The 25,719-nt window shown below is 35.9% G+C and overlaps 2 protein-coding genes across 13 annotated transcripts in view; both read right to left on the reverse strand.

The window, feature by feature from the left end:
• Positions 1-4,144: 4,144 nt before the first annotated feature.
• On the reverse strand, positions 4,145-17,514 carry cntn1b (contactin 1b). Its single transcript, XM_058774355.1, is given in 25 exon segments — positions 4,145-4,867; positions 5,072-5,228; positions 5,334-5,449; positions 5,558-5,747; positions 5,819-5,931; positions 6,276-6,507; positions 6,604-6,674; positions 6,846-6,995; positions 7,650-7,817; positions 8,389-8,512; positions 8,595-8,767; positions 10,670-10,797; positions 10,905-11,055; positions 11,180-11,297; positions 11,401-11,525; positions 12,614-12,795; positions 13,072-13,171; positions 13,281-13,487; positions 13,860-13,955; positions 14,071-14,132; positions 14,134-14,250; positions 14,401-14,527; positions 14,670-14,711; positions 15,956-16,036; positions 17,354-17,514. Coding segments are annotated over 24 exon segments (3,087 nt in total). The 5' UTR covers positions 16,011-16,036; positions 17,354-17,514; the 3' UTR covers positions 4,145-4,784.
• A 959-nt stretch (positions 17,515-18,473) lies between these two features.
• nrcama (neuronal cell adhesion molecule a) overlaps positions 18,474-25,719 on the reverse strand; it is a 59,842-nt gene continuing 52,596 nt past the window's right edge. For 7 of the 12 annotated variants that reach the window (XM_058773294.1, XM_058773291.1, XM_058773289.1 and 4 more), the window contains 6 exons: positions 25,056-25,124; positions 23,902-24,024; positions 23,452-23,607; positions 22,871-23,002; positions 22,623-22,701; positions 18,474-21,274 (listed from right to left, as the gene is read on the reverse strand). In XM_058773294.1, coding sequence (XP_058629277.1) covers positions 21,040-21,274; positions 22,623-22,701; positions 22,871-23,002; positions 23,452-23,607; positions 23,902-24,024; positions 25,056-25,124 — 794 coding nt within the window. In that variant the 3' untranslated portion in view covers positions 18,474-21,039. Of the gene's footprint in view, positions 22,489-22,622; positions 22,702-22,870; positions 23,003-23,451; positions 23,608-23,901; positions 24,025-25,055; positions 25,125-25,719 lie in introns of all 12 variants that reach the window. The other 5 variants (XM_058773299.1, XM_058773298.1, XM_058773297.1 and 2 more) reach the window with 3 other exon arrangements.

Here is a 25,719-nt window from a genome sequence, read left to right on the forward strand (position 1 = left end):
AGTGCTGACAAGCCAGAGGAAAGATTTGAAGAGCAATTGCAGACCGAGCTCACTAAAAACCTCAATATCATCTCTAAAGGAGGTTCGCTTCTATTGTGGGCCATAAAACGCAATCGATCACCTCTGCAGAGCTTAGAGTCACGAGTTAAATGAATTTACACAACACATTTGGTTCTCCGAAGGCTTCATTTTCAGATCCGCCGGTTTGTTGCATTAGGGGTGAGAAATGCTGTTAGACGATCCTAAATAAGATGTCACGAACAAACAAAGCAGCATGGGATATGTTGAATTCGAGGCACAGAGGAGCACGTAGCACTTCTTTACTGTGCAAACAATCCAATAAAAACGTCCACATGACCAGCAATTACGCACATATATGACACCCCCTGCCAAACCAATGAAACTACAGGGGGTTTGACAAGCACTGTAACGCTTTAGTGTGTATTATGAATGACAATCCGCATCAAACCGGCCCAGGAGGGTTGTATATGTCATATATGTCCTCGCCGAGACCCCGCTGAACCCTGAGATTCAGCGGCCCACTTCTCGAAAAACGCTTGTCGCTGCACCGCAGGCCCCACCACACACGTACAGTGATTTATGAGCATCTGTCAGAGCTAATACGGCCTGTTTTACATGCTCCCTACCAAGCAAAAGCAGAGCCAGACTCGTCCGCCAGCGTTCCCATTCTCTCTTTCTGCCACAATGGAGCCCCTAAATAACAGCCAATGCATGTGCCTCTGAAACATTGAATGTATGGAGCACAGTTGCATGACTGATCTGCATAAAATGCATTTGTAGGCGGATACAGCTGTCTGGAAGAGAAAAGGCAGACATATTGCATGCTTTATGTTGCAATTCTACAGTCTTATTCTCTATAACTACTCATTATTGGTCATGCATCTGAAGTGTCGTTAAAAAAATGCAAATGAGGTGTTTCTCTATAATGGTCAATTGCAGCGCTGGGATTCTTAGAAGCAATTCTTCAGAATCCAAGAATGGAAGATAGAAAGAAACGTGTATTATTTTGTATATTATTGCTGTATAACTGTATATTGTTACTATTACAAATTGCTTGCGTTTTATATTTTAAAAGAACAGTTCACCCCGAAATGAAAAGTCTATAATCTATAATAGCCTAACACTTCCTCCAGTGAAAACTTCCACCGACTCTTGTACTCTCACATCAAAATCTGTGCACATTTCTTTCCTGAATCAAAAAAAGGTATTGCATGAACACATTGTCATTATATTCAAAACATGCCTCCACAAACACAAAAACGTGCAAGGACAAAACCTCTGAATGAGAAGACAGGATTAAACACAGTATCCATCATGCTTTACAGGAGATCTGTGGTCTGTATGTCACTGCCAGTGCTGCTTCATTAAGAGCCCTAATGATAATGTTAATTAGTGGTTTCTCATCCACAACCAATGAGAAGTCAAATATATGCATCAGCCAATGAGGAACGAGGAAGATGCATTCCATGCGTTTACAGTGCACATTGTATGCACACATTAATGAATCTTTACAGATGGAGACTATTCTATAGTACATTTACTGTACATAGTACAATCATCTCCACAAATATAAGCAAAATGTCTGCATATTCTGCACAATTATTTATATATAGGGCCTACTAATGTGTACTGTATATTCTATGTATATCTAAGCATATTATATCACAAATAGGCTATAATAATACCTTAAAAGTTATTAATGTAATTGCATACTATGAATAAAGTGAATAAAATGCCTACAGAGAATAGGATTCATTGTTCTGCTATTGTTCTTCAGTTAACGTTATGCTGACATCTACTGGATAAATACGAACATCAAGGCCAACGCGTCTATTGTTGGATGGCAGCAATTTAGATGTTGTTTCAACAATTAACGTTAGCAAGTGTACAACCTTTTTTCAAAAAGAAAGTGAGATGTGCAACAACAACAACAAAAAACTCACTCGTTTCTCTTCCAACGCTGAGCTGTTTTTATGGATTTGTGATTGTTTGTCCAGTTTAATCACCGAAAAGAGGAGGTAAACAACGTACAAGCTGTGTTTATGGCGTCCTCCAACAGCCGCATAATTATGCATAATTAAAATGAAATGAATGATTACAATATAAATAACTGTCTTTTTAAATACAACACTGAATTATTGAAAACTTACACATTTTTGAACAATTTCAGTTTTTTTTTTTTTTTTTTAGCTAGTAAATTAGTAAAACTATACATTCTGAACAATTATAGTTTTAAGCAGTGTATTAGTAGTTAGTTAGTATAATAAAGTCTGTAAAAATAGGGCACAATCTACTACGTTAATATGAAGAAATCTTCCGAATTGATTTTTCACAGGTTTTTGACCTGCATTTTAAATTAAGCATAGTATATTTCTTGTTTTCGGGATGCAGGATTACAACGGATAATGGATAATAATGTCCTGGAAAATTATTAGTACCTTTTCCATTTTTCTAGACATTTTTCTTACAGTGTACTAACTGATCAACAATCGCAGGTAAAAGCTAACAAGTTGTTTCATAAATGAACAGTTATTCAATTATTATTATTATTATTCATTTGAACAGTTGCAAATAGCAGCTAACTTAATTCATGTGTGTGTACTGCTAGGCATCTGTGGTTTCAGTGTTGTCAACTAATTTTCAGAGAAAGTTGCTAAAGGAAGGTCAATTTGTTCTAAAATTGTGCTATTAAGTTGCTAAATGACGTTGTGAGGTCATTGCGCGATGATGTCATTGCGTAATCACGGCGCAAAATTGTGTCACAACATCAAATCTCAGCAGTTAATTTAGATTTGTTTGCAAAATAATATGCATAATATAATATTAAAATATAAATAACTGTATTTTAAAATACACTGAATTATTGAACACACATTTTTGAATGATTAGCCAACAATTTAAGTTTATATATATATATATATATATATATATATATAGCTAGTAAACAAGTAATATAACACATTCTCAACAATTATGCTTTAAGCAGTGTATTAGTAGTTAGTATGCTACACTCCAAGAAAAGGCTGTAAAAATAGGGCACAATCAACTATAATTAATATGAAATAATTTTCCGTATTGGTTTTTTACCTGCATTTTAAATTACGCATTGTGTTTTCGGGTTACAGGGTTACAATGGATAATGGATAACATCCTGGAAAATTACTAGTAGCCTATCTTTTCCATTTTTGATCAACAATCACAAGTACAAGCTACTAACAAAGTGTATCATAAATGAACAATTATTCAATTATTCAGTTATTATTATTATTATTATTATATTGAAGAATTGCAAATAGCAGCTAACTCAATTCACGTGATGTGTGTGCTGCTAGGCATCTTTGTTTTTTGGGGGGGGGGTTTATGTAATTTGGATGGAAAATGTGTGTCTTTTTATTGTCTGAGTCACTTATCAAAGGTTGCTAAAAGTTGCCAAATAAATTTTAAAAAATTGCTAAATTTGTTGCTAGGTGCTTTTGGAAGAAAAAGTTGCTAGGGTAGTCTGAAAAGTTGCTAAATTTAGCAACAAAATTGCTGAGTTGGCAACACTGTTTGATTTCCTCTTTTTGTGTAATTTAGATGGAAAATGTGTGCCTTTTTATCGTTTGAGTCACTTATCAAAAGTTGCTAAAAGTTGCCAAATAAATTGTAAAAATAGCTACATTTGTTGCTAGGTGCTTTTGGAAGAAAAAGTTGCAAGGGTAGTCTAAATTTAGCAACAAAATTGCCAAGTTGGCAACACTGCTGATGGCCACTAGAGGATGTTTATTAAAATAATTCATACCGCGAATGTGTATATAACTAAATCGAAACCTGTTAACTTTAAGAGATTAATGTTTTTGTACAAAATAAATTACACACATTCATTCCCCAAACGTGAATTCTTAGAACCTACCTTGCTAACAAGTTGCTAAAATACAAACTACAACTACCACAAGGACTTGAGTTTATTTGCTTGACGCATGTGACATCGGTTGTAGTCCATATACAGCAACTTGCAAATTTAACCTAAAATGAAATTGGTTTGCATTTTTTAAATAAACTTAGCTTATCAAATTTAATAAATAACATTTGATACTGGACTCTTTTAAATTCATGCTAGTTCTATATCATTATGACTCAAACATTTGTTTTTTTTTAGATAAAAACTTTAATAGCTGGATTTTAAATATAGCAACTGTAACTGGTAGTTTCAATCTTTCTGACATGTACAACTTGATAAAGGAAGACAAACTGAGAAGCACTTTGTTTGGTGATGTTTTCAATGTTTACTGATATACAAATGAAAATATCAATGTAAACTTGTGGCAAAATACTAGGAATAATAAGAATTTTAAAATCAAACACAGCCACAAAAATAGATTTGTAAACATTGTCAAATGGAAATTAAATATGTGTGGACAACCAAGTGTCATGTCTATAAACATGTCTATAAGCGATAATATACATGGGAAAAAAATGACTAGCAAAACATGTTCTTTAATAAATAAATAAATATGTCTTATTTCTGAATAACTGACTGGAAAGTCATCAAAAACAATTCACCATATCCTGCTACCATATATTTATTTTACAATACCATTTCATTAGTTGATTGTGGGTATTTTGTAAGGCAAACCAAGAGGGTAAATACAAACAAATATTTTTTATATTCTACACTCCCAAACAAACTTCATGTGCACCATGAAAACCACCCCTTTAAGGAAATGCACTCAAACTATGTTAAGATTGTTTCTTAAAAGTGGATTTTGCCAAAGTGTTTTTGCCTACAGGCCTAAATTCATCCAGCCCAGTGCCAGCAGCAAGACAGTGGCGACGCTGAGAGACTCCGGGCCCAGAGAGGCTTTACCTAAACACAATACAAAACAATAGTAAGAAAGATCAGAAGGAATAACAGTGACATCTGCGGAACTGCATCTATGTGAAAGGTATTTCAATTCTAGTAGTGATTATATACTTGAAATTATGCAGAACTTCAGACAGAATTTTGTCATTATCATCAACATGATTAGGGTAGGAAAATGATGAATGATTAATAAAAGACTGTATTCACCTTGTACTCTGATCTGTGATATGGGTCCATCACCTCCCTCACAGCGGGCTCGGACCTCTATGATGTAATCGCCCGTCTCTGGCATGGGAAAGTCAATGTAGTGCCTGCCTGTGGTGTAAAGCTTCCCATAACGCTCTCCTTCCTTCCGGAACAAAACCTGAGAGGAAAAAAATCCAACTGGTTTTACACATTTCCAATGCATCAATACACACACAAAATGATCAAATTAAATAAATACATACATAAATGATAACTGACTCACCTTGTATCCCTCAACATAGGACTCATTCCAGTAGTTATAGATGTGATCCCAATACAGATAGAGCCATTTGCGACTGAAGCTGACATATTTGTAGACTCTCAATAGGCGACTTGGGGCTGGAAAGATAATACATATGTATTATTAGTACATTTAAGCTCCTCGAGCCTCTTGTTTCAAATGTAAGATCTGCATAAGAGTGATGTAAAGAAGGTCAAATCTCTTACGTGGTCTCCTGGTGAACATTTCACAGTGCTCGCTGGGTGGTCCGAGCCCAGCTCCGTTGAACGCTCGTACCTCTATGAGGTAGTGAGAGTCAGGCCGCATGTTCTCCAGACGTGTTTGGTTAATTGTTCTGTGCACAATAACTCGAGAGGCAGCAGCCTCATTATCATCGTACTTCCTCCAGTAACGAATCTGGATGCCAAATGAAGAGACATGAGGATTCAAATTCATTATTATTCCCTACTATTCCATCCAGGACTCACCTGGTATCCGTCGACCCAGTTTGGCGGCGCCTGGTAGACCGGTAACCACCAGACCAAAGCTTCTGTAGAGGTGACCTGGCGGGCGTAGACGTCTAATGGAGCTTCAGTCGGCGCTGAGAGGGATATTACATGTGTTAAAAATCAAATTAAAGTAAAATAAAAGGTTCCAATAATAAAGTAAAATAAAGTTATAAATTATGAATTAAATTAGAGTATTACACTAAGGTTCTAGTAATAAAATAAAATAAATTAAAATATAAACATACACATTAATACAATAAAGGATTAATTAAAACAGTGGCAATAAAATAAGGTTCCAGTAATAACATAAAATTAAATTATAAAATATAGATGAAAATAGGGGTATTAATATAATACAAATCAAATAAACACACATGAATGAAATTTAAATAATTATAAATTAAAATAAGGGTAAAATAATGTTCTATTATCTCACCTAGCCTTGGTGAGTAGACCACCGATATAAGACTTGAGGGTCCTTCTCCTTTGTTATTGTAGGTGCTCACTTTGACCTGTATCTCAGTGTCTGGGGTCATGCTCTCTTTGTAGACGTAGCGTCTAGTCTCAGGATCCTCCACGGTCGACCATTTCCATTCATAATCCTCATGCGGCTTGAACGCCACGACATAGCCAAATTTTTTACCAAAGAAGAACTGAGGCTTTACAGGCTGCAATGAAATTAAGAACATGAGAGATATCAGAAATTTGCTACTGACCAATGATCGACAAACATAGCATAAATACAGTAGCATATGAACACGTACAGTCCAGGTCACGATGAGCTCTCCGCTTATTCCCACTTGCCCAATGACGTCAGAAGGAGCTACTGTAGGCCCTGAGACAAGAGAAACACTGGGTGAGAATGTATATGTGCTTCACAGGACGTCACAGTTTTAGGCTGATACATATACATTAATTATATACAAAATGTTTTTTTTAAATTAAATTAATTAAATATTAATATTAATTAAACACTGAAAGCTGTGCTTTTTTTAAATAAACTCACTGGCATCCCATGTCTTGATTTTGATGGATGGACGGCTGTTTTCCCCAGCTCCAAATTCATTGATGGCATGCACACGGAATTCATATTGCATCCAGGGGTAAAGGTCATCTACAGTGGCTGACTCCATAGATCCATCCAAAAACACAGGAGCTTGGAAAATAATATTTGTTCTCTTAAAAAAATCAGATTTAAAGGGATAGTTCCCCCAAAAATGAAAATTCTGGGTATCCGAATAGTTGCCGGTAGCTGTTGACTTCTATATTATTTTTTCCGTACTATGAAAGTCAATGGCTACCAGCAACTGTTTGGTTACCAACATTCTTCAAAATACATTCTTTTGTGTTCAGCAGGAGAAAGAAACATAAAGTTTGGAACAACTTAAGGGTGAATATATGATGGCAAAATTGTCATCAGTTGTTTTGGGTGGACTATCCCTTTAAGTTTGCAGAACATGATTACAAGAGGAAAATACACTAAGATGTGAAAATATATTAAGGCCTTTCTCAATAGCTTATTCCCAAATGTGACAGAAAAAGACAAATCTAATAAAATGAATGATATTCTAAAATACAACAAAAAGTCATACAAAAAACATTCATTCAGTATTATTTTTCAGACCATTTTTCAAAGAAAAATAGCTGGAAACGTCAAATCTTATTAAATTAATTATATTCAATTAATATAATGCAACAAACATTTGTACAATAAACATTCATTCAGTATTATTTTTCAGACCAGTTTTCTAAGAAAAAGTTAGTTGGAAATGCTTAAAATATGTGTTTTGTCTCCATCTAGTGGACTCACAGGTGGATGCGGTTTTCCAGTCCTCGGGATCCAGGGCATAAAAGTCTCGAGTTTGTACAACATGTTGAATAAGAGAACTACCATGGTCTGATCCCAGACTCCATCGTAGTTTTACTGACGTGTCTCCGATCTCTTCCACACGGACGCCACCTGGAGGACCAGGCAAACCTAAAGCAAAAACAATACAAACAAATTAACATCACTGCATTGCTTATAATACAGTTTTACATTTACATTTAGTTATTTAGCAGATGCTTTTATCCAAAGAGACTTACAATGGAAGCAATCAAAATCAACAAAAGAGCAATGACATGCAAGTGCTATAACACTTTTTTTAATATAATAAATAAAAAGAAAACAGATAGAATAGAAAAAGAATAGAGCAAGCTAGTGTTAGAGGCCTTTTTTGCTTTTGTTAATTGTATAATAAATAAAAAGAAAACAAATAGATAGAATACAAAAAGATTAGAAAAGCTTAGTTTTTTTTTTTTGTTTGTTTAAGAATATAATTAGAATAGAGAGAGCTAGAGTTAGAGGGTGAAATAAAGACGGAAGAGATGTGTTTTTAGCCGATTCCTGAAGATGGCTAAGGACTCAGCTGCTCGGATTGAGTTGGGCAGGTCATTCCACCAGATGGGAATGGTTTTGTTGGAAAAGTTTTGTTCAGGTTTTTGATTATGAGCACATAACACAGGTATTATTTTAATAAGCTAGGTCACACAGAGTTCAAATCACCAACCTTTGACAGAAACATCAGCTTCTGCGGTGGCGTTGTCCACTATAGTCTGAGCTGTGCAGGAATAGCGTCCTGCGTGCCTCACCTGAATGTTCTTGATCAGCAGGTCTCCACTGTTCTCATGACCCTGCAAAACACACACACACACACACATTGAAATGACTTGTCTTCCTGAGAACAGCACGCCTGAGATTCCTGTCTCTACTCACCATGAGCAGCTCGTAGTGTTCGAAGTCTGTGTAGAAGTTGATGACGTAGGAGTCAACAGTCCAGATGAAGGTGATGTCTAGGCTGGGGTCAAATGATGCAGAGCACTGGAGAATCGTAGTGTCACCTACAACCGCTTCCGTGTCTGATGGAGCCACGGTGATTTTGGTGGCCTCTGAGAAAATGAAACGGACACAAATGCATACACCTCATATTGCCTCATTTTAACTGAGACGTTACAAGTATGGAGGGCCTCATGTATGGAGGGCCAATTACTCAAAATTAAATAATTAAATAAATGTTGAAATATATAAATAAATTGTTAAATACATAATGAAATAATTAAATACATGAATAAATGCAGAAATAAATATATAAATATTAATTTAACTATTTAATTATTAATTAATTAATTTATTTATTCATTCATTTTCAGGGTTACGGTTGTCGGCACTTCATTCAAGAATAGTGGGCGGTGTCACCTGTCAAACTCGATTTCTTTGGTCTTACTAGTTTAAGTAAGGATTGACTGACGACGGGGCGTTGGATTATTAGAAAAATAATTTGCGTCGTGGCCGTTACACCTCGGGTGTAGATTAATGTACAATGTTTTATAATAATAATTTATTTAATATTGGGGGCATCCAAGTTATTTGACATTTTATTTGACTAGTTAAAAAAAAAAAGTTACTTTCCCTGGTAATTAGTTACTTTTATAATGATGTAACTCAGTTACTAACTTTTTTAAAGTAACGTGCCCAACACTGCTCAAATGTGCAATACTGTGCATTTTCAGAGAGCTGATTTTGTTCTGACTGTTATCTATAAGATCATAAGGTTTCCGACTGTCAAACGAGACGCTCAGAGATTTCTGCATGTGTTTTATGAACTTTATGTCATAACATAATTTATAACTATAACTGTACAATTTAACGTAAAGTAATTATGGTAGGTTTGCATTAATTAAAAGATCGGTGTTTGCATTTCCCTGTGTTTTTATTAATATTTATCTGTTTTGTGAAAGATCTGTTGCATAAATCATTATCTGTCTATAAGCAGCACATGTATATAATTTCTTTTGCATTAATTACCAAATAAAACAAATCCTTAAATTCGTCATGTATTAGCTGTATCCTTTTACAGCCCTTTTTTTCATTTCAAAAATATGTTTGATGCAAAGTTAACTGTGTAAAATATTAAAATGTTGTGAAAATGATGATGGAACAAACTGATGTATGATATTTATGAAGATCAATCGCAGCCCATGTCTCACAAGGTAAATATTTCATTATAAAAAAAAGAAAAAAATCAATGTAATACAAACTTTTTCGAGAAATAAGTAATTTGTACATTTACATAATTGGTAAGGGAAAAAAGACATTGTGTAGCTGTGTGTAGGCCTACACACCATGAACAGTAGGGTAGTGTATTTCATTCATTCACTGGACCCAAACATAAGTTTGGCCAAAATGCACCGGCTCAGTTAACATTTATAGTATAGTAATAATAGCAGTGAAGATCTTATTTGCATTTGAAGTGATATTATAAATCCTGTAAACATATGGATTTCTCCGGTTCTGTGCACTGGCTTTTAGGACAGCCGGACGTATCTATGCACACACTCGCTAGACCGGAAATCCAAGATGGTGGATATATGCAACTAGCCTAATGGGTGACATGCCGACAACCGTAACCCTGGAAATGAAATGTGGAGGGAGAAAATAAATAAATAAATGATTGAATGAATAAATAAATAATTAAATAAATATTTATATATTTATTTATGCATGTAATTATTTCATTACGTATTTAACAATTTATTTATATATTTCAACATTTATTTAATTATTTAATTTTGAGTAATTTGGCCCTCCATATGTCTGAAGTTAAACTGACCTAAATAAAATAAAATGATGGTATTGTCTACACTGGCATAAATAATTAAATAAAATAAAATAAGTTGGTATTGTCTACACTGGTATAAATGAAATACAATAAAATTGGTATTGTCTAAACTGGTATAAAAGAAAAGAAAAGTTGCTATCGTCTAAACTGACAAATTTGAATTTTGTCTGACCGGTGATAGTGAGGGTCCCTGTGCTGTTGGATTTGCCGCGGTCATTCTCAGCATAGCATGTGTACGAGCCCTCATCACTTTTTGAAGCGTTCAGAATCTCCAGACTTCCATCATCCCAAATTAACATCCTGAAAAATAAGGATGAAGAGAGGAGAGGATGAAGATAAGCTGTCTCTGCCACAACATTATGATTCACCTGTAAGTAAACGCAAGCATTTAAGATCGACTGACTAACCTTGAAGAGTTGGTCAGCAGCTCTGAGCCTCGTTTCCAGATGAACTTGGGTTTAGGAGCAGCACGTGGTGTGCACTCTATAACCACACGTCCGTTTTCAGCCCCGAGCAGAACCTTCTTCACTGGATTGTAAATGAATGTTGGTGCACAGGCTGTGAAGAGACCATTGGAGACACTCAACTTTCAACAATAATTATGTACCTTTTTAAGACACTTTCAGTTGTTTTTTTTGTGTAAGCTCTACTTGAAAGTGTAAAGATGCTATTAAAAGCTCACAGACGACACGAAGCTCGGCGCTGGCATAGATGCTCCCCCATTCGTTCTCGGCAATACACTGATACATCCCCGAATCCTCAAACGTGAGACTGGAGAACTTCAGCTCCCCTTTGCCGTACTAAAAAAAAGACAAAAATGTAGCAGAACACACATGATTACTTGATATAAAACAATCTGAGGTTCCCATATGGGTTTTCCTCAACAAATAAAACAGTATTCACAGAATAGCCGTCCTTCAGCCAGCGTATCCATGGTAAAGGCTTCCCCACAGCAACACATCTGAGAGTTAGTTCACTTCCAACATCTTTCTCCGTGTCATTGATGTGCTCAGCCCACTCCGGAGCACCTGAGGACACAATCACACAGACACAATCGCTGCGTTTGAAATCCAATACTGTCAAGTTGGTAACTTACTTTGTGCAAGATGTTGTATGAACATGTACTACATCCGCCATGTTGTTACTGTCACTTACTCTTTTAGTGTACTGTTTTTTTGCATACTATATCGTAGGGAAGTATTTGATTTTGGCCACAGCCATTTTTTTTTTCACAGCCAGTTTTATTCAGCAAGGATGCATTAAATTGATCAGAAGTGACAGTAAATATATGTAATGTTACAAAAGATAAAATAAATACTGTTTTTTTTAACGTTCAATTCATCAAAGAATCCAAAAAAAAAAAGCAGCTTAACTGTTTTCAACATTGACTGTAATAATAAGAAATGTTTCTTGAGGACCAAATCAGCATATTAGAATAATTTCTGATGGAAAAAATGGAGTAATGGCTGCTGAAAATTCAGCTTTACCATCACAAGAATAAACTAAAATTTAAACTATATTAATAAAAAAAAAAAAACTGTTATTTTACATTGTAATAATTTCACAATTTTACTGTTTTTACTGTATTTGTTATGAAATAAATGCAGCCTAGGTGAGCATATAAGAGATTTCTTTAAAAAAAATAAAACAAAAAATCTTACCGATCACATATTATAATAATATAACATAAAATAAAAGCTTGCTGATTTTAGGTTTGACAATTATGAAAATTCATATTTTATTTTTAGCATAGCATTTTATTTTTAAGTTACTACAAAATAATTGTATTTTTATTTAACACTCTCTTTTTATTTTAAAATATAACAGTATTATCACACTTTATTATTTTGTTTATTATTTAATTAAAAAAAAAAACTAAAGAGCAATAATATCATTATCACTATTATAAATTAATTAATTTTTTAGAAATAGATTTAATGGGTCACACTACTGTATGTGCACTGTAAGGATCAAACCAAATCTCCAGATGTTCTTATGAGAAGCATGCAGGCTGAAAAACTTATGTGAACCCATAATATAATATAATGTACTTTATAAGCCGTATATAAACAGAACTAAACCAGTGTCTGTCTTTTAAACTTTGAGTTTGTTTTACCTTCCACATAGAGCCACTGTCGATACCAGTCCATCCCTTTAACGTTGAGCGTCTCACACTCGTAGCTCCCTTCATCCTCATACTGAACGTTAATCAGATGCAGTAAAGCTCCATTCATGCTGACCTCATAGTTGGGCGGGAGATCAGCATCTAACTTCCTCCAGCGGATGTGTGGGAGCGGACTGAAAGGTAAACATTGAGTTTATATGGTTAAAAACAATCAAAAATAAGTCAAGAACAAATCAAATACTATGACTATGATTCACTAACAAAAAAGTTTTACAAATTTGTTTATTGGACCATGATTATACCTTCATATCCTTTGAAATACTTCAGGGTACTGTGATAAATGAATAGTGTATTCATTCAGTACCATTGTATTGGATATATGAAAGTACCATGGTATCACCACAGTACCAAGCAGACTATATGGACAGTATCTGTATTTGTCGACTCACTTTCCAAGGGCAAAGCACTCCAGAGTGATGTTCTGATGCACCAAAGCATAAGTCTTGGGGAATTTCACACGGATATCAGCAGGATACCGCTTCACCTCCTCTGTGTAAAGGGCAGAGATCATTAATTAAACTTTAAAAAACAACAGCGGTCTCAGGAAGGCAATTATGAGGAGAAATCTTGGCATTGTGGGTAATGTGACAGCACTCACTCTCTATTTGTGGAATCAGAGGAATCGGCATGCTGAAAACGCTCTTGCCGATGGTGGGGCTTGACACAAAGCAAGAATAATTCCCAACATCAGATGCCTCGACTTTAGCGATGTACATATTCCCAGTGGTCTGAGACACGAAACGCCTCTGGTCTGGGATGATGAAGTTGGGGAAGTCGTTGTAGATCCAGCGGAACAACACCTCACCTGAGAGACAAACAAAACAACTGACAGAAATGAGATTTCGGTTGCTGGAAGGAAAGTGGAGGTGAGAATAAATCACCTCTATGATTGTTAGGTATAATGCACTCACAGAAAAAAAAGGTACAAAAGCTGTCACTGGGACGATACCTTTAAGTACCTTAAAGGTACATATTTGTACCTTTTGAAAAGATACCGCCACAATGACATGCTTTGTACCTTTTTTTCCTGAGAGTATGGTATTTGTATATATTGTATCACATTTTTTTCAGTGTTCTCTCTCTCTCTGCTTTTTATCATGGTGGCACAAAAAGGTTGCGTGTGTATACTATGGCACTGCTAATCAAAGATTTTAAAACAAAAGTGATCACGTCTTACTTGGATAGCGAGAGGGAGGAGAACACAGCAGTACCGCTCCCTGTCCTTCCTTAACATTCACTGGCTCTCTCTCATCTGTAGGGAACTGGTTGAGGTCTACAGCCAGAAAAAGAAGAAAAAAAAAATGAGGAGAGAATGCGACAAAACAGACATCTGGAAACAGTTTATAATCTTTACAAACATAAGAAATCCTACTGTATCTGTCACATACATCCAAATTTGACGGTGGCCTCTTTGCTGATGACAGTGCCATACACGTTCTTAGCCACACACATATTTCCCAGCATGCTTGCCCTTGTCTGGGTTGGTGATGACCAGGTTTCCTCCAACCAGGCTGAAGTGCTCATCAGGCTGTTCCATCAGTTTAATTTCCCAGTTGTTTAACCACCATCTGTGAAATATAGCGTTTTATTAATGCTCTTCTGATTGATCTTCTCAAAGATTCTTCTTGCAAGTGCAAACAATCAATCTAGTAAACACCTCCCTGCAATTCCCAGATGTAATGATAAACAAAGTTCAGGATCATAAGTGAAAAATGTACTTGATAATGGCTGGAGGATTGGCCCGTGCCCTGCAGTTCATGGAGATTTTGTTCTCAGGTGAATCCTCCGCATACACTGTGTCCAAGGGCTCCTCCTCAAATATGGGCCCAAAGCCTGTGGCCTCCTCTGATGGACATGACATGAGCCAGCATTATATTCAATATACAAAAAACAACCCAACAATTCGATTGTGGTAAAATATACTGAGGTGAAAAACATCAATACTTCATTTTACGTATTTACTTGTAGGTAAAAGTTAAAGACTTACTGTCAAAAATTCTGGGTTCAAATATCCTGGGTTTAATTGCAGCTGAAAAAAAAACAACAAACAAAAAAACATTTCAAACGACTTTAATTACTTGAATTTTTGTTTTAGGAGAATATCCATAATATAGACTTTTATTTATTTATTTATTTTTACATTTGGTATTAAATACATTTTAGGCATACAAATATACATACATAATTTAAAGGAATAGTTCACCCAAAAATGAAAATTCGCTTAATATTACCAACCCTCAGGCTTTCCGAGATGTAGAAGTTAAGATTTGTTTGTTTATCAGAACAGATTTGGAGAAATTTATCATTACATCACTTGCTCATCAATGCATCCTCTGCAGTGAATGGGTGCCGTCAAAATGAGAGTCCAAACAGCTGATAAAAACATCACAATAATCCACAAGTAATCCAACTTCAGTTCATCAATTAATGTCTTCTGAAGCAAAAAGCTGTGTTTATAAGAAACAAATGCATCATTACAGCATTTTAAATTTAAACCATTGCTGGCCAAAATACAAGTCTGTAATCCATAATAATGCTTCCTCCAGTGAAAAAGTCCATCCCCTGTTGTCCTCTCACATCAAAATCCACCGACATGTTTGTTTGGAACTGTTTCGGACTGTTTTCACTTGATCTGTGCTTATTTCTCTCTTGATTCAGACGAGACAACTTTTTCACTGGATAAAGTAATATTATGGATAGAGGACCTATGTTTTAGTCGGAAACAATTTGAAGTTAAAAATGTCTTGATGATGGATCATCACAAACATGCAGCTTTTTGCTTCACAAGACATTATTTGATCGTCACGTTATGGATAATGCATTATTGTGATGTTTTTATCAGCTGTTTGGACTCTCATTCTGACGGCACCCATTCACTGCAGAGGATCCATTGCTGAGCAAATAATGTAATGCTAAATCTATCCAAATCTGCTTCAATGAACAAACTCATCTACATCTCGAATGGCCTGAGGGTGAGAACATTTTTAGCGAATGTTCATTTTTGGGTGAGCTATTCCTCTAAACATAATATTGTATGTTTATTATAGGGACCACTGGCTGCACCCAAATTTGATAAGTAGAAGTTTCCTGACTCAAACTCTAAAAGAAAACTTCTTAATGTTAAGAGTTAAAAAAAAACATCTACTATATATCATTTTTAACCCTTGAAGACGCTCCTGGAAAAAATGAATTCAGCTAAATTAATGGGATAACTTATCTAAATAAAATTATCTAAATAAACACACACACACACACACACATACAGTTCCTCACCAGCCAATAAGAAGAAGCAAGAGAGCACACACAGAAGCATGGCTGGGGTTACCATCTTGATCTAACAGTTAAAAACCAAGCCTGAGAAAGAGAAAAACAGAAAGAACGTGTGTGGGGGTGAAATGCTGTATACAGTAGCTGCAGTGTTGAAAGCTACTGAAAGCTGCATTGTCTCACTCTGGTGTGCAAACTGCAGTAGATTGTGCCCAAAATGGAAACATTAACAATTTATCACATCCTACCAATGTTAAAAGTGAATCAGCAATCCATACCTTCTCTCTCACTCACACATAGACTCTGTAGACATGCATGTTTACACCCACAAGTTCAATCATGACTGCAGATGTAACACATAAAGGAAAGGTAAATCTGAATCTTAGCATAAACACATGCACACATACACAGTTGCTATACGCTACATGCAATCCTTGCTAACCAATGCAGCATCTCTTATTTGCTGCCACTGCACGTTTATACATGCTCGCAGAGGGTGAGCAAGGACATTTTTATTTGCCTCCCAAGATGTGTCCATTCATGATGCATCTCATCTCAAGAACATGTTTGGCCATCCATCTCTCTAAATAATTGTTTTTAGAAGCTATGCACATGTGGTCTACTTCTATGCATGGTATTTTCACCAATCTCATATAATCTCATTGCACACACTCGGATTTAGGTCACTGTCTGCATGTCTACTGTAAACTCATACTAAGGGAGTGGCAGGAAAAATCTAACAGCTGATCTGAAATACAAGGATTTACATTTTAATTTAACAGATCAATAAAAATAGCTGGATTTCACTGTCCTTTTCCTCATTTATTATTTAAATGTTATAATTTGAGTTGGTGTGATAAAAACATATTAAGTGTATTTTGGTAATAACTGCGTCATTGGTGATAACTCTTTAGCGCCACCCTCCGACACAATATTGTCATTACAATCTCTATCCTTTTTGTTGCCAGGAAACCGTGGACTAACTTCTGTCCCGTTTAAACTTTAGGCAAGTAAATATCATATAATTAACTCGCATCACAGTCTCTTCCAGCATAACAATTAAAAAATGTATCGGTATGTTAAAATAGCCTACCTTATATCATGAAATTTGTATGAATTCACACTTATTAATTTATTATTTTTAAATAATACCTGTAATATGTATTCTAATTTTATTACGTATTTTGTTTGTTTATTTTATGTATTTTTTTAATAAAGGGATGACATCAACTATGACCTGGCTCATCCACCCTGTTTTTCTGCATTGCGGTATTCCCAAACTGCTCGGAACACCTTCATCCGGACTTTAGCATGCAGAACAAACTCCTGAAGGTCACAGACAGATCATATTCTCACCCGACACCCCCAAAGCTTTACATATCATCATATGAGCCGCAAACTTACCGGAAGAATGCGTTAAATCCTTCGTCAAACCCACAGACCTGGAGCAGAAGCACCGCGTCGCCCCGCAGCCCAGCGCGGCTCCAGCCTCTGCTAGTTGATGAGAGCGGAAGCTGCGCATGCCAGGATGCCAGAACACAGAGGGATGCTGTGCTCAGTCTCAGTTCATGTGCTGCTGCAGTGGATCTCAAACTAGTCAAGGTGATTTTAAGGCACTTATGAATTATGAATTTATAATATATATGGACCAGCACGTGATTTTTGGTGATTTAAGGCTTATCCACACACATCTGTTCAAATCCACTGGATTACATTCCTACACTGGCGGGGGGGGGGGGATAAGAAATAGATTATTCTAGATTGATCTATTCCCTGACAAGAAATAGATTATTTTTTGTTTGTATGGAGAAATTGTCGCACTCCAGATGTGACTGCAGAATGTATATAAATCTTTTTTCTATTTGATTTATATATATATATATAGTGTATTTATTTATTTTATTATTCTATTTTTTTTAAGACTCTCTGAATTCCAATCCAAGTGAATCAGTCCAATCAGATAAAAGGGCCAAAATGACTTGGGTGAAGGTTTTATTCTAACGCTTTACGTAACGCTTTACGCTTATAACATTTAAGGGACAGTGGGGTAAGATGTATGGAAGGCATTTTCTGCCAATTTTAAATAAATGAATTTAATTATAAAAATGAAAACCAGATTAACAATTTCATTATAAAAAGGAAACTGTCAAATTATCATTTGGGGGTACATTTCCGTTTTAAATGAAAATTATGAACATAAATTGGTTACATTATCTACATTTTGCTGTACATTATTAACATTAATAATAAATAATTCAAAAATTCAAAAATAATAAATATATATATATATATATATATATATATACACACACACACAATATACCAGCAATGAGAAGGTTATATATATATATATATATATATATATATATATAAACAGAATAAAAGCTTAAAATGCTTGAATTATCTTTGACTTTAAAAGTCGCTTTGACATTAAAAAAAAAATTATTTTAGCAACAAAAAATTATATTTTCTTTGATTTAACAAAATTCCTCGATTAAGATTATTGACTATAAGGAATAAAATCAAAAACAGACAGATGGTAGTGAAATCCGGAAACCAACATTTATTTTAATCCTTTTATATACAAAATATTTTTTTTGCGATTATATTATAGAGTAAACCATTTCACAGCCTTTCATGCTTTATTTTCATGTAGCTTTAACATTTACCAGAATATTATTTCACACACTACGTTTCATTCGTCTTTGCCCCCTCCGACAAAAACACATCAAAAGGTTCTGCACCCACAGCAGTGCAATCCGGCCTCCTTCTTTGGGGATGCGTCCATTTTCTCATTTTTCCTACAGAAAAAAAGTCATAAACTACCTGGCCAAATAGAAAAGAAAACAACAGTGCCATTAAAAGAGTTAGAGCTGATGTGTGTGTGAATTCAGGTGGAACACTGTGCGGTTTTCTGCAGCGCTGCCTAACGCATACTCAGTCATCAGTTGATCTGTTCTTCAGATTCAGGAAATAGGGTTGTCATCACTTTTCAAGTGGGTTTTTTCATCCGAAGTGACTTATAGTACACAAATTGCTGGGACAGTTCCCTTAGAGCACTCTGGGATATGCTGTCATGCTCAAGGGCTCAGTTGTGATAGGATATCTCAGCAGCTTTTTCATTAAGGGGCATCCTTTAATGTGTCTAAAGCAAAATTTTGGCTGGATATTTACAAAGCAAATGTCAGATCTATACATTAAAAAGCAGACAATTCCAAACTAAAAAACTTGATGCAAGTTATGACAAGCTAAATCATGAAAATCTAGGGCCTTGCCAAAAAAAAAGGCTCGCCCCATATATACAGTGGACAGACATAAACACACATTCGCACACATCCATTCCAAACGCACACATATATTCATGCATGCCTGCATAAACCGCACACACTCAAGCCGTATTTGACGACAGCACCACTGTCGACCGTGTGTTTAGTGAAGCCCTGATTTCACTACACTCGACAGCTCGTAATACTTCAAAACATGCAGTAACATGATTTAAAAAACGGTTACATGTGAGAATGTGTATATTTCTGCCTACTGGTATCGCATATGTTGAGATCTTCCCAAGGACAAGCCACTGCAAATACCACAGTTGGTCATTTCCATTGCCGTTATGAGTTGCCATAAATGTGTCAAATCAGACCAATCAACAGCAGTTCACTCTTTACAGAGAAGTGGCAGTATTTCTAGCTGTCGATAAGGGGAATGAGATGCCCCTCACCCCAATTTGAGGTGACTTCTGTGGCGGCTGTGTATGTGACATCATTTCCTTGAGTCTTGCGGTCTTCGCTCAGCCCAGGACTTCGGTGTCGTTTGCAGTACTGATATAAAAAATGGCTGCGCTCAAAGCGATGAGAGGGAATCTTCTTTTTGAGTATAGAATAATGTTTTCTACCAAGGCACTAAGGAACCGTGCTGAGGGGCCTTCGATGCATCCCATACTGTAAAACCAAACCAAGAGCAGAGTGAATTCTGGCACCCAAAGTGGGGTCACTGGTGGCTACATGGCTGACTGGGGGGCTTTCCTTCACAATAACAGTCCTGGATGAAGTGAACCTTGACTAGTCTACCAATGACTTTTCTTCAGGGATAAAAGATTGAAAAATTTAGTCGTAAAATAAATAGAACAAACACAGGGCGCAAAATGAACAACAAGAGAACCGAGAAAAGGATAAAACCACGTCTGTGTAGAGTGCTTGTGTGTCAAAAACATGCTACCTCACATCCCTGATAACCAGTTTTTAAATTCTGTGGATTTTTTTTGTATATTCAAAACTTCTGATGCCTAAGAACAGCTTTTACATGTATTACATACTTCACAACAATGCCCACAAAGACATTGATGCCTGAAATGTGCATAATACCGATTTGAACACTGACGACAGAACGCAACAGGCATTAGCTGTGAAGCAAAAGTGAGTATCATATAGTCAGACGAGGTTCACGGTCTCCACAACGCTGGCTAAAGGTGCGGTCACATTAGCGAAATTTTGTGCACAAAAAACAAAAATCAATATCCGTTGTATATTGTCAATAGTGGAGCGGTGAATGAGGCACTGTTCACACAGAAGTCACTTTGAATCCGTGAAAACTTGAACCTGTTTACTAATGCAAAATCGCACCGATTCCTACCGAAACGACTGGATTTTGCTTGTGAAAATTTGCCGAATAACTATAAATGTGACCGCACCTTAATGCTGAGGGTGTGACGTCAATTACTGATTCCATGCGAGTCCAAGGAACGAGATGGTGTGATACAATCCCATCTGACGCAAACGGGGCCATGTTAATAAAATATATGTCAATTTATATATTCCTATGCACATATATCAATATATATGTATGCTCGCTGTGAGATAATACACTTAATATGTCTCAATGTCACGTGACTTTCATTCCGACCAATCGCGGTGAAGCTTGGACTGGCCCTCTTCTCGCATTCTCACTGTCTTTCATTAGGGGCGTTTGTTTTATTTCTTTTGCTGTGATGTTAGGGGGTCACAGTGCAATAGAGACTGTTCTCCATATGATGGTGTGACAAGGAGGTGGGGTGTTGGATGGGTCAAAGGTCACGAGGCGCTTCCAGGCAGTTACACAAAGGAGTTCATAGCGTTGACCGGAGAAGGAGCCTCCGAACTCTCGTTGCCCTCCGCCGTGTCTTTTTCCTTCTTCCCGCTGTACTGGCCGATGAATGAGCCGTCCTCGTTGAACTGGCCGTCTCCTCCCTCGCCGTAATCCACCAGGCTGTCGTCACTGTCGTCCTTCTTGACCGTCCCATTGGATGGGGTCCGGCTGCCTTTCAAGGGCTTGTGATCCTCCGTGTCACTGATGTAAAGAGTAGAGACATAGGTAGGGGAGGATATTACAATAGCACAATTTAAACCATCTAAACTAGATATTGGAGATCGTCCATTTCCAACATGCTGTTTAGTGCAGGTATTTTCACAGCAGTCCTTATATGCGTCTCTCTCTTATATCCGGAAGGCAGTAGATGTTCGTAACGTGCATTCGGAAGGGTAAATTTGGCCACATTCGTCATTATGCATAAACCACTTCTCTCAAAACTGGAAAAACCATAAAATAACCATTGAGGATTTCTAAACAAATGCAGTAAAATAGAAATAAAACAATATGCAATCCAAAAATACAAATAATTATGCAAAACTTTTTTTTGGATTTAAAGGTTTAGTCAAGGTTGGGTTTGGCTTGACCGTAAAATTTACAGCCATCTGTTTGATTTTCTACTGTAACTAGAAGATGAATGATGGGGGATTTTATGCATGCAAGCCTTGCAAAGCCCCTCTTACCTTTCTGAAGATCTGAACTCCCCCCAAAATTAAAACACACAGGAGGAACAAATGAGACAGACTGACATGGTTGACAATGAGGTTATCACTTTACAGTAAAGAAAAAATGTATGCAGGGACATCATACACAACAAATAATGGACTTTATGAACAGGACATGTGAAATGTTAACACAAGACAACAAAACAAACATGGCTGATGGCTGATGGCTGCTGTCAATTGCGATTCTGATTTGGCACTTTCAGAAGCTGAAGTTGAATTTTAATGATTTCAAATATTCCAAGGTACATTATATATAATTCAATTAATATTTAATATATAATATTTCTATATTGAATTAATGTCCTGTATTAGCTATCGTGAGACCATCCAGTTCCAATAATGTTTACTCCATTGCTTCAGCAATAAAAATGACAATATGACCAAACATGTTACAAAAAAATACACACAAATGTAAAACATAAATTTAAAAAATATGATAATAAATATTACAATAAATATTAATGATGACACAAAACAAAATAACAAATCACAGCAATAAATCCATCATTAACGTAAATGAGGAAGGCAATTAAAATGTGGTAAATGAATGAAAACGTAAAAAAATGTATAAAATATTTTAACAGTCATATAATACACAGGTTTGCTCCTGCTTTCTTTAAGCTGTTTTGTGGTGAGGCCAAAGATGTTTACATTCATCTCAGAGGAATGAAAAAATTACGGTCTGAATCCCTGAGCAAGAGGAGAAGTAAGTTTGCTTTCAATCAGTCGTGAAACAACAACAATTTAAACATTTATTTTTCATGATTTCTTATCAAAGTGATATAAATAGGTGTAGATTAACTCCTATATATTGTTCTCCTCACCTGTACTCCCCAAATGTCCCATCATCTTCTTTCATGGGCTGGATTTCTGGGTCTTGATGGGCATCTTCTTTTTCTTTTACTATGAGATTGGAAAATCAACAAGTTGTATGTATTGAAGTTCACAGTGTTCACATGTGTGTGCAGAATCTTAAATATTTCTTATTTCATGTTACAGATTTTTTTATGTGGCCTGAATTTCACACAAATGTACTACCAGTTTCACGCATCAATTTTGTACATTCACTTACCTGGATATTTGCCTCCTTTGTTCCTCTTTATAAAGCAAACAATGAGGAGCACCAGGATCAGCAAAGCAATGGCACACATCAGCCCGATAAACCAGCCCTGCGTGGCTATGTCAACCTGCTTGCTAGTCATGGCTGCAGAAAAAAAAAAGAGAGGACAAAATGAACCAATCCTCACTTTTCTTTCATTTGAAATGCTATGGTTAATTTATCATGCAGATGTCACCAAAAACAACAACACAAAACATTAAAGTAAAAATTAACATGAGCTGAACATCAAGGTAACAAAAACATCAAGTCTTTGTTTTTATGACGGTAACAAGAAACATGGATTTGAGGAAGTGTATTTAAAGTCCTCTGACGATATATATGACAACCGGTGTAGGATGGCAAAGAAAAAAGGAAGGAAGAAAAGATGGACAGACGTAATGCTGGCATGCATAAACCCATCTGGACTCATGCGTAATTTTCTAATATTCCAAACCAAAACTACAGGTAATGTCTGGAACTGAGGCTGGGCGGGGCTTCACGGGTGAGTGACAGGTGAGGTTGATGCTGGTGGTCTACAGACATGCTCTCCTCACCTGGAACTGTAATCAACAGCTCCTCTGTACTGTGGACCGTAGCGTCCGAGTGGTCTTTGGCTACCACCCGAACCCTATAGGACATTCCCGGCTTTAGTCCTTTAATCTGATATGTCCGAGTGCCATTTACAAACTCTGTTTTCCAGGGTTCTTTACCTGGAGAGAAGGGCCGACGGCAGGGGAGAGATTATGGCAAAACCAATTACATAGCAAAAAGGTTGATTTTATTGATTATTACAGTATAATTTGTTATAATTTGTATATATATATATATATATATATATATATATATTTATTTATTTTATTTTTATTTTTATTTTTTTTATATATATTACACAAATTCTATAATATTAAATAGCTTAGTCTATGAACTTTATGATATTGAACTATGATATTAAATAAACGCATGGCAGTAGTGAAATTTTAAAATGTCAAGGAGGACAATCTTACTGTTATCAACAACATATTCCACATAAACATTCTTATCCGGCCCCGAGTATTCCCAGCTTATCACAGCATGGTCCTCCTCCACCGAGGAGTTCACGCTCCCAAACATCCGACCAGCAGGCGGCGCTGATCAAACAAGGAAAAATACAAGTGATGTAAGAATTTAGAGATTATGAAAAAGATGCTGCAATTCCTGTATATTTGGATGTCTAGTGGCCCCAAAGAAGTATCGCCTTTATATGTTTACGTTATATGTTATTAAGTTGCACTTAAAGCCTCTATGTATAGTGCATTATAAAGGATTATTAAAGAGTATAATGCATTATAATTATTCATAATGTGCATTGTAATACATTATATCTTGTCGAAATAATTTAACTGAATTTAAAATGCATAGTGTATTAAAATGCATAGTGAACTGACAAGTGTTATAATGTATTAACTGTGGTTACTATTATTCATGAGATTGTACAATGCATCATAAGGTGCATTACAAGGCATCATTAATGCTTTAAAACTACTTTTATAATGCATTATACATAAAAACTTTATGTAAAGTGTTACCAAAGTTGCTTCCAATAAAAGCTCCAGCATAATTTGTTTGCAAATTCAACTTGATTTAATATTTTATATCTAATCTAACGAAATTCACAGATTTTAAGTGTCTTTTTAGGATCACTAGAGATTTATTTCTTAAAATTACTTACTGTAGATTACCATTGAACATTTTGGGGTCAATTTTTTTTATATATATATTTATGAAGGAATTCACTTATGTTCAACAAGGCTGCATTTGTTTCTGGATTCTTTGATGAATATGAAGCTCAAAAGAACAGCATTTTTTAAAACAGAAATATTTTGTAACATTGTAAATTTCTTTACTGTCATTATTGATCAATTTAATGCATCCTTGCTGAATAAAAGTATTCATTTCTCTTCAACATTTCTGACTCCAAACTTTTGAACTGTACTGTATATGTAACTGTCATCACTCACTTTTTATTATACTGTAAATCACGTAAAGCTCAAATAATGATTGTGACTTCTTGTGAGATTTTAAAAGGTATAACATCTACAGATTCCTGTTCAATACAGTATCACACAAGCATAACAATGAAGGAAAGAGAGAAAAGGTGCCGGGACAGGAGTGTTTGTACCCTTGTGAAACGGGGGCTGCAAAGATTGAGTGACAGGGGGGGTTGGTGGTGGTGAAGGGGGGGCTGAGCCTGGAAGAATACAGAGAATAGTGAAACACACAACATGAAACACAAAACAGTAGAAAGAGAGAAAACAAGGCAGTGAAAGAGAGAAATGCAGATCTGAGTTTACAGCATGCAGGAACATGCAGTTCACCGATGCAATGAGAGCTAGTTACTGTGGGTTTCTGAGAGGATGCTGGGATCAAGGCAGAGAGATCTGGGTTTGTCTTATCATACGTTTGAACATCACTCTACACTCAAAAACATCTAACGTCCTTGTCTACACTAGTTAAAAGGATAGTTCACCCCAAAATTAAACTTCTGGTATTTACTCACCCTCGGGTCAAACCAAACCCGTATGACTTGGATTTGAAAATAATTTCATATTATGAATATTTTCACACAATAATCAGTTGTTAACCTCCAAAACTGTCAAAAAGGGCAATAAAGGAAAGCCATATGACTCATGTGCAACAGTTCAAGTCTCCTGAAGTGATACGATAGCACTACTGTGATGTATGGACCAAAGTTTAAGTCATTGTTCACTGATAATCTTCTCCTGCAGTGAGTTAACTGCGATTGAGTAAATGTTACGATTCAGTTCAATTCGTGAATCATTTCA

Source organism: Onychostoma macrolepis, chromosome 04 (assembly GCF_012432095.1).
Source record: "Onychostoma macrolepis isolate SWU-2019 chromosome 04, ASM1243209v1, whole genome shotgun sequence".
NCBI lineage: Eukaryota > Metazoa > Chordata > Actinopteri > Cypriniformes > Cyprinidae > Onychostoma > Onychostoma macrolepis.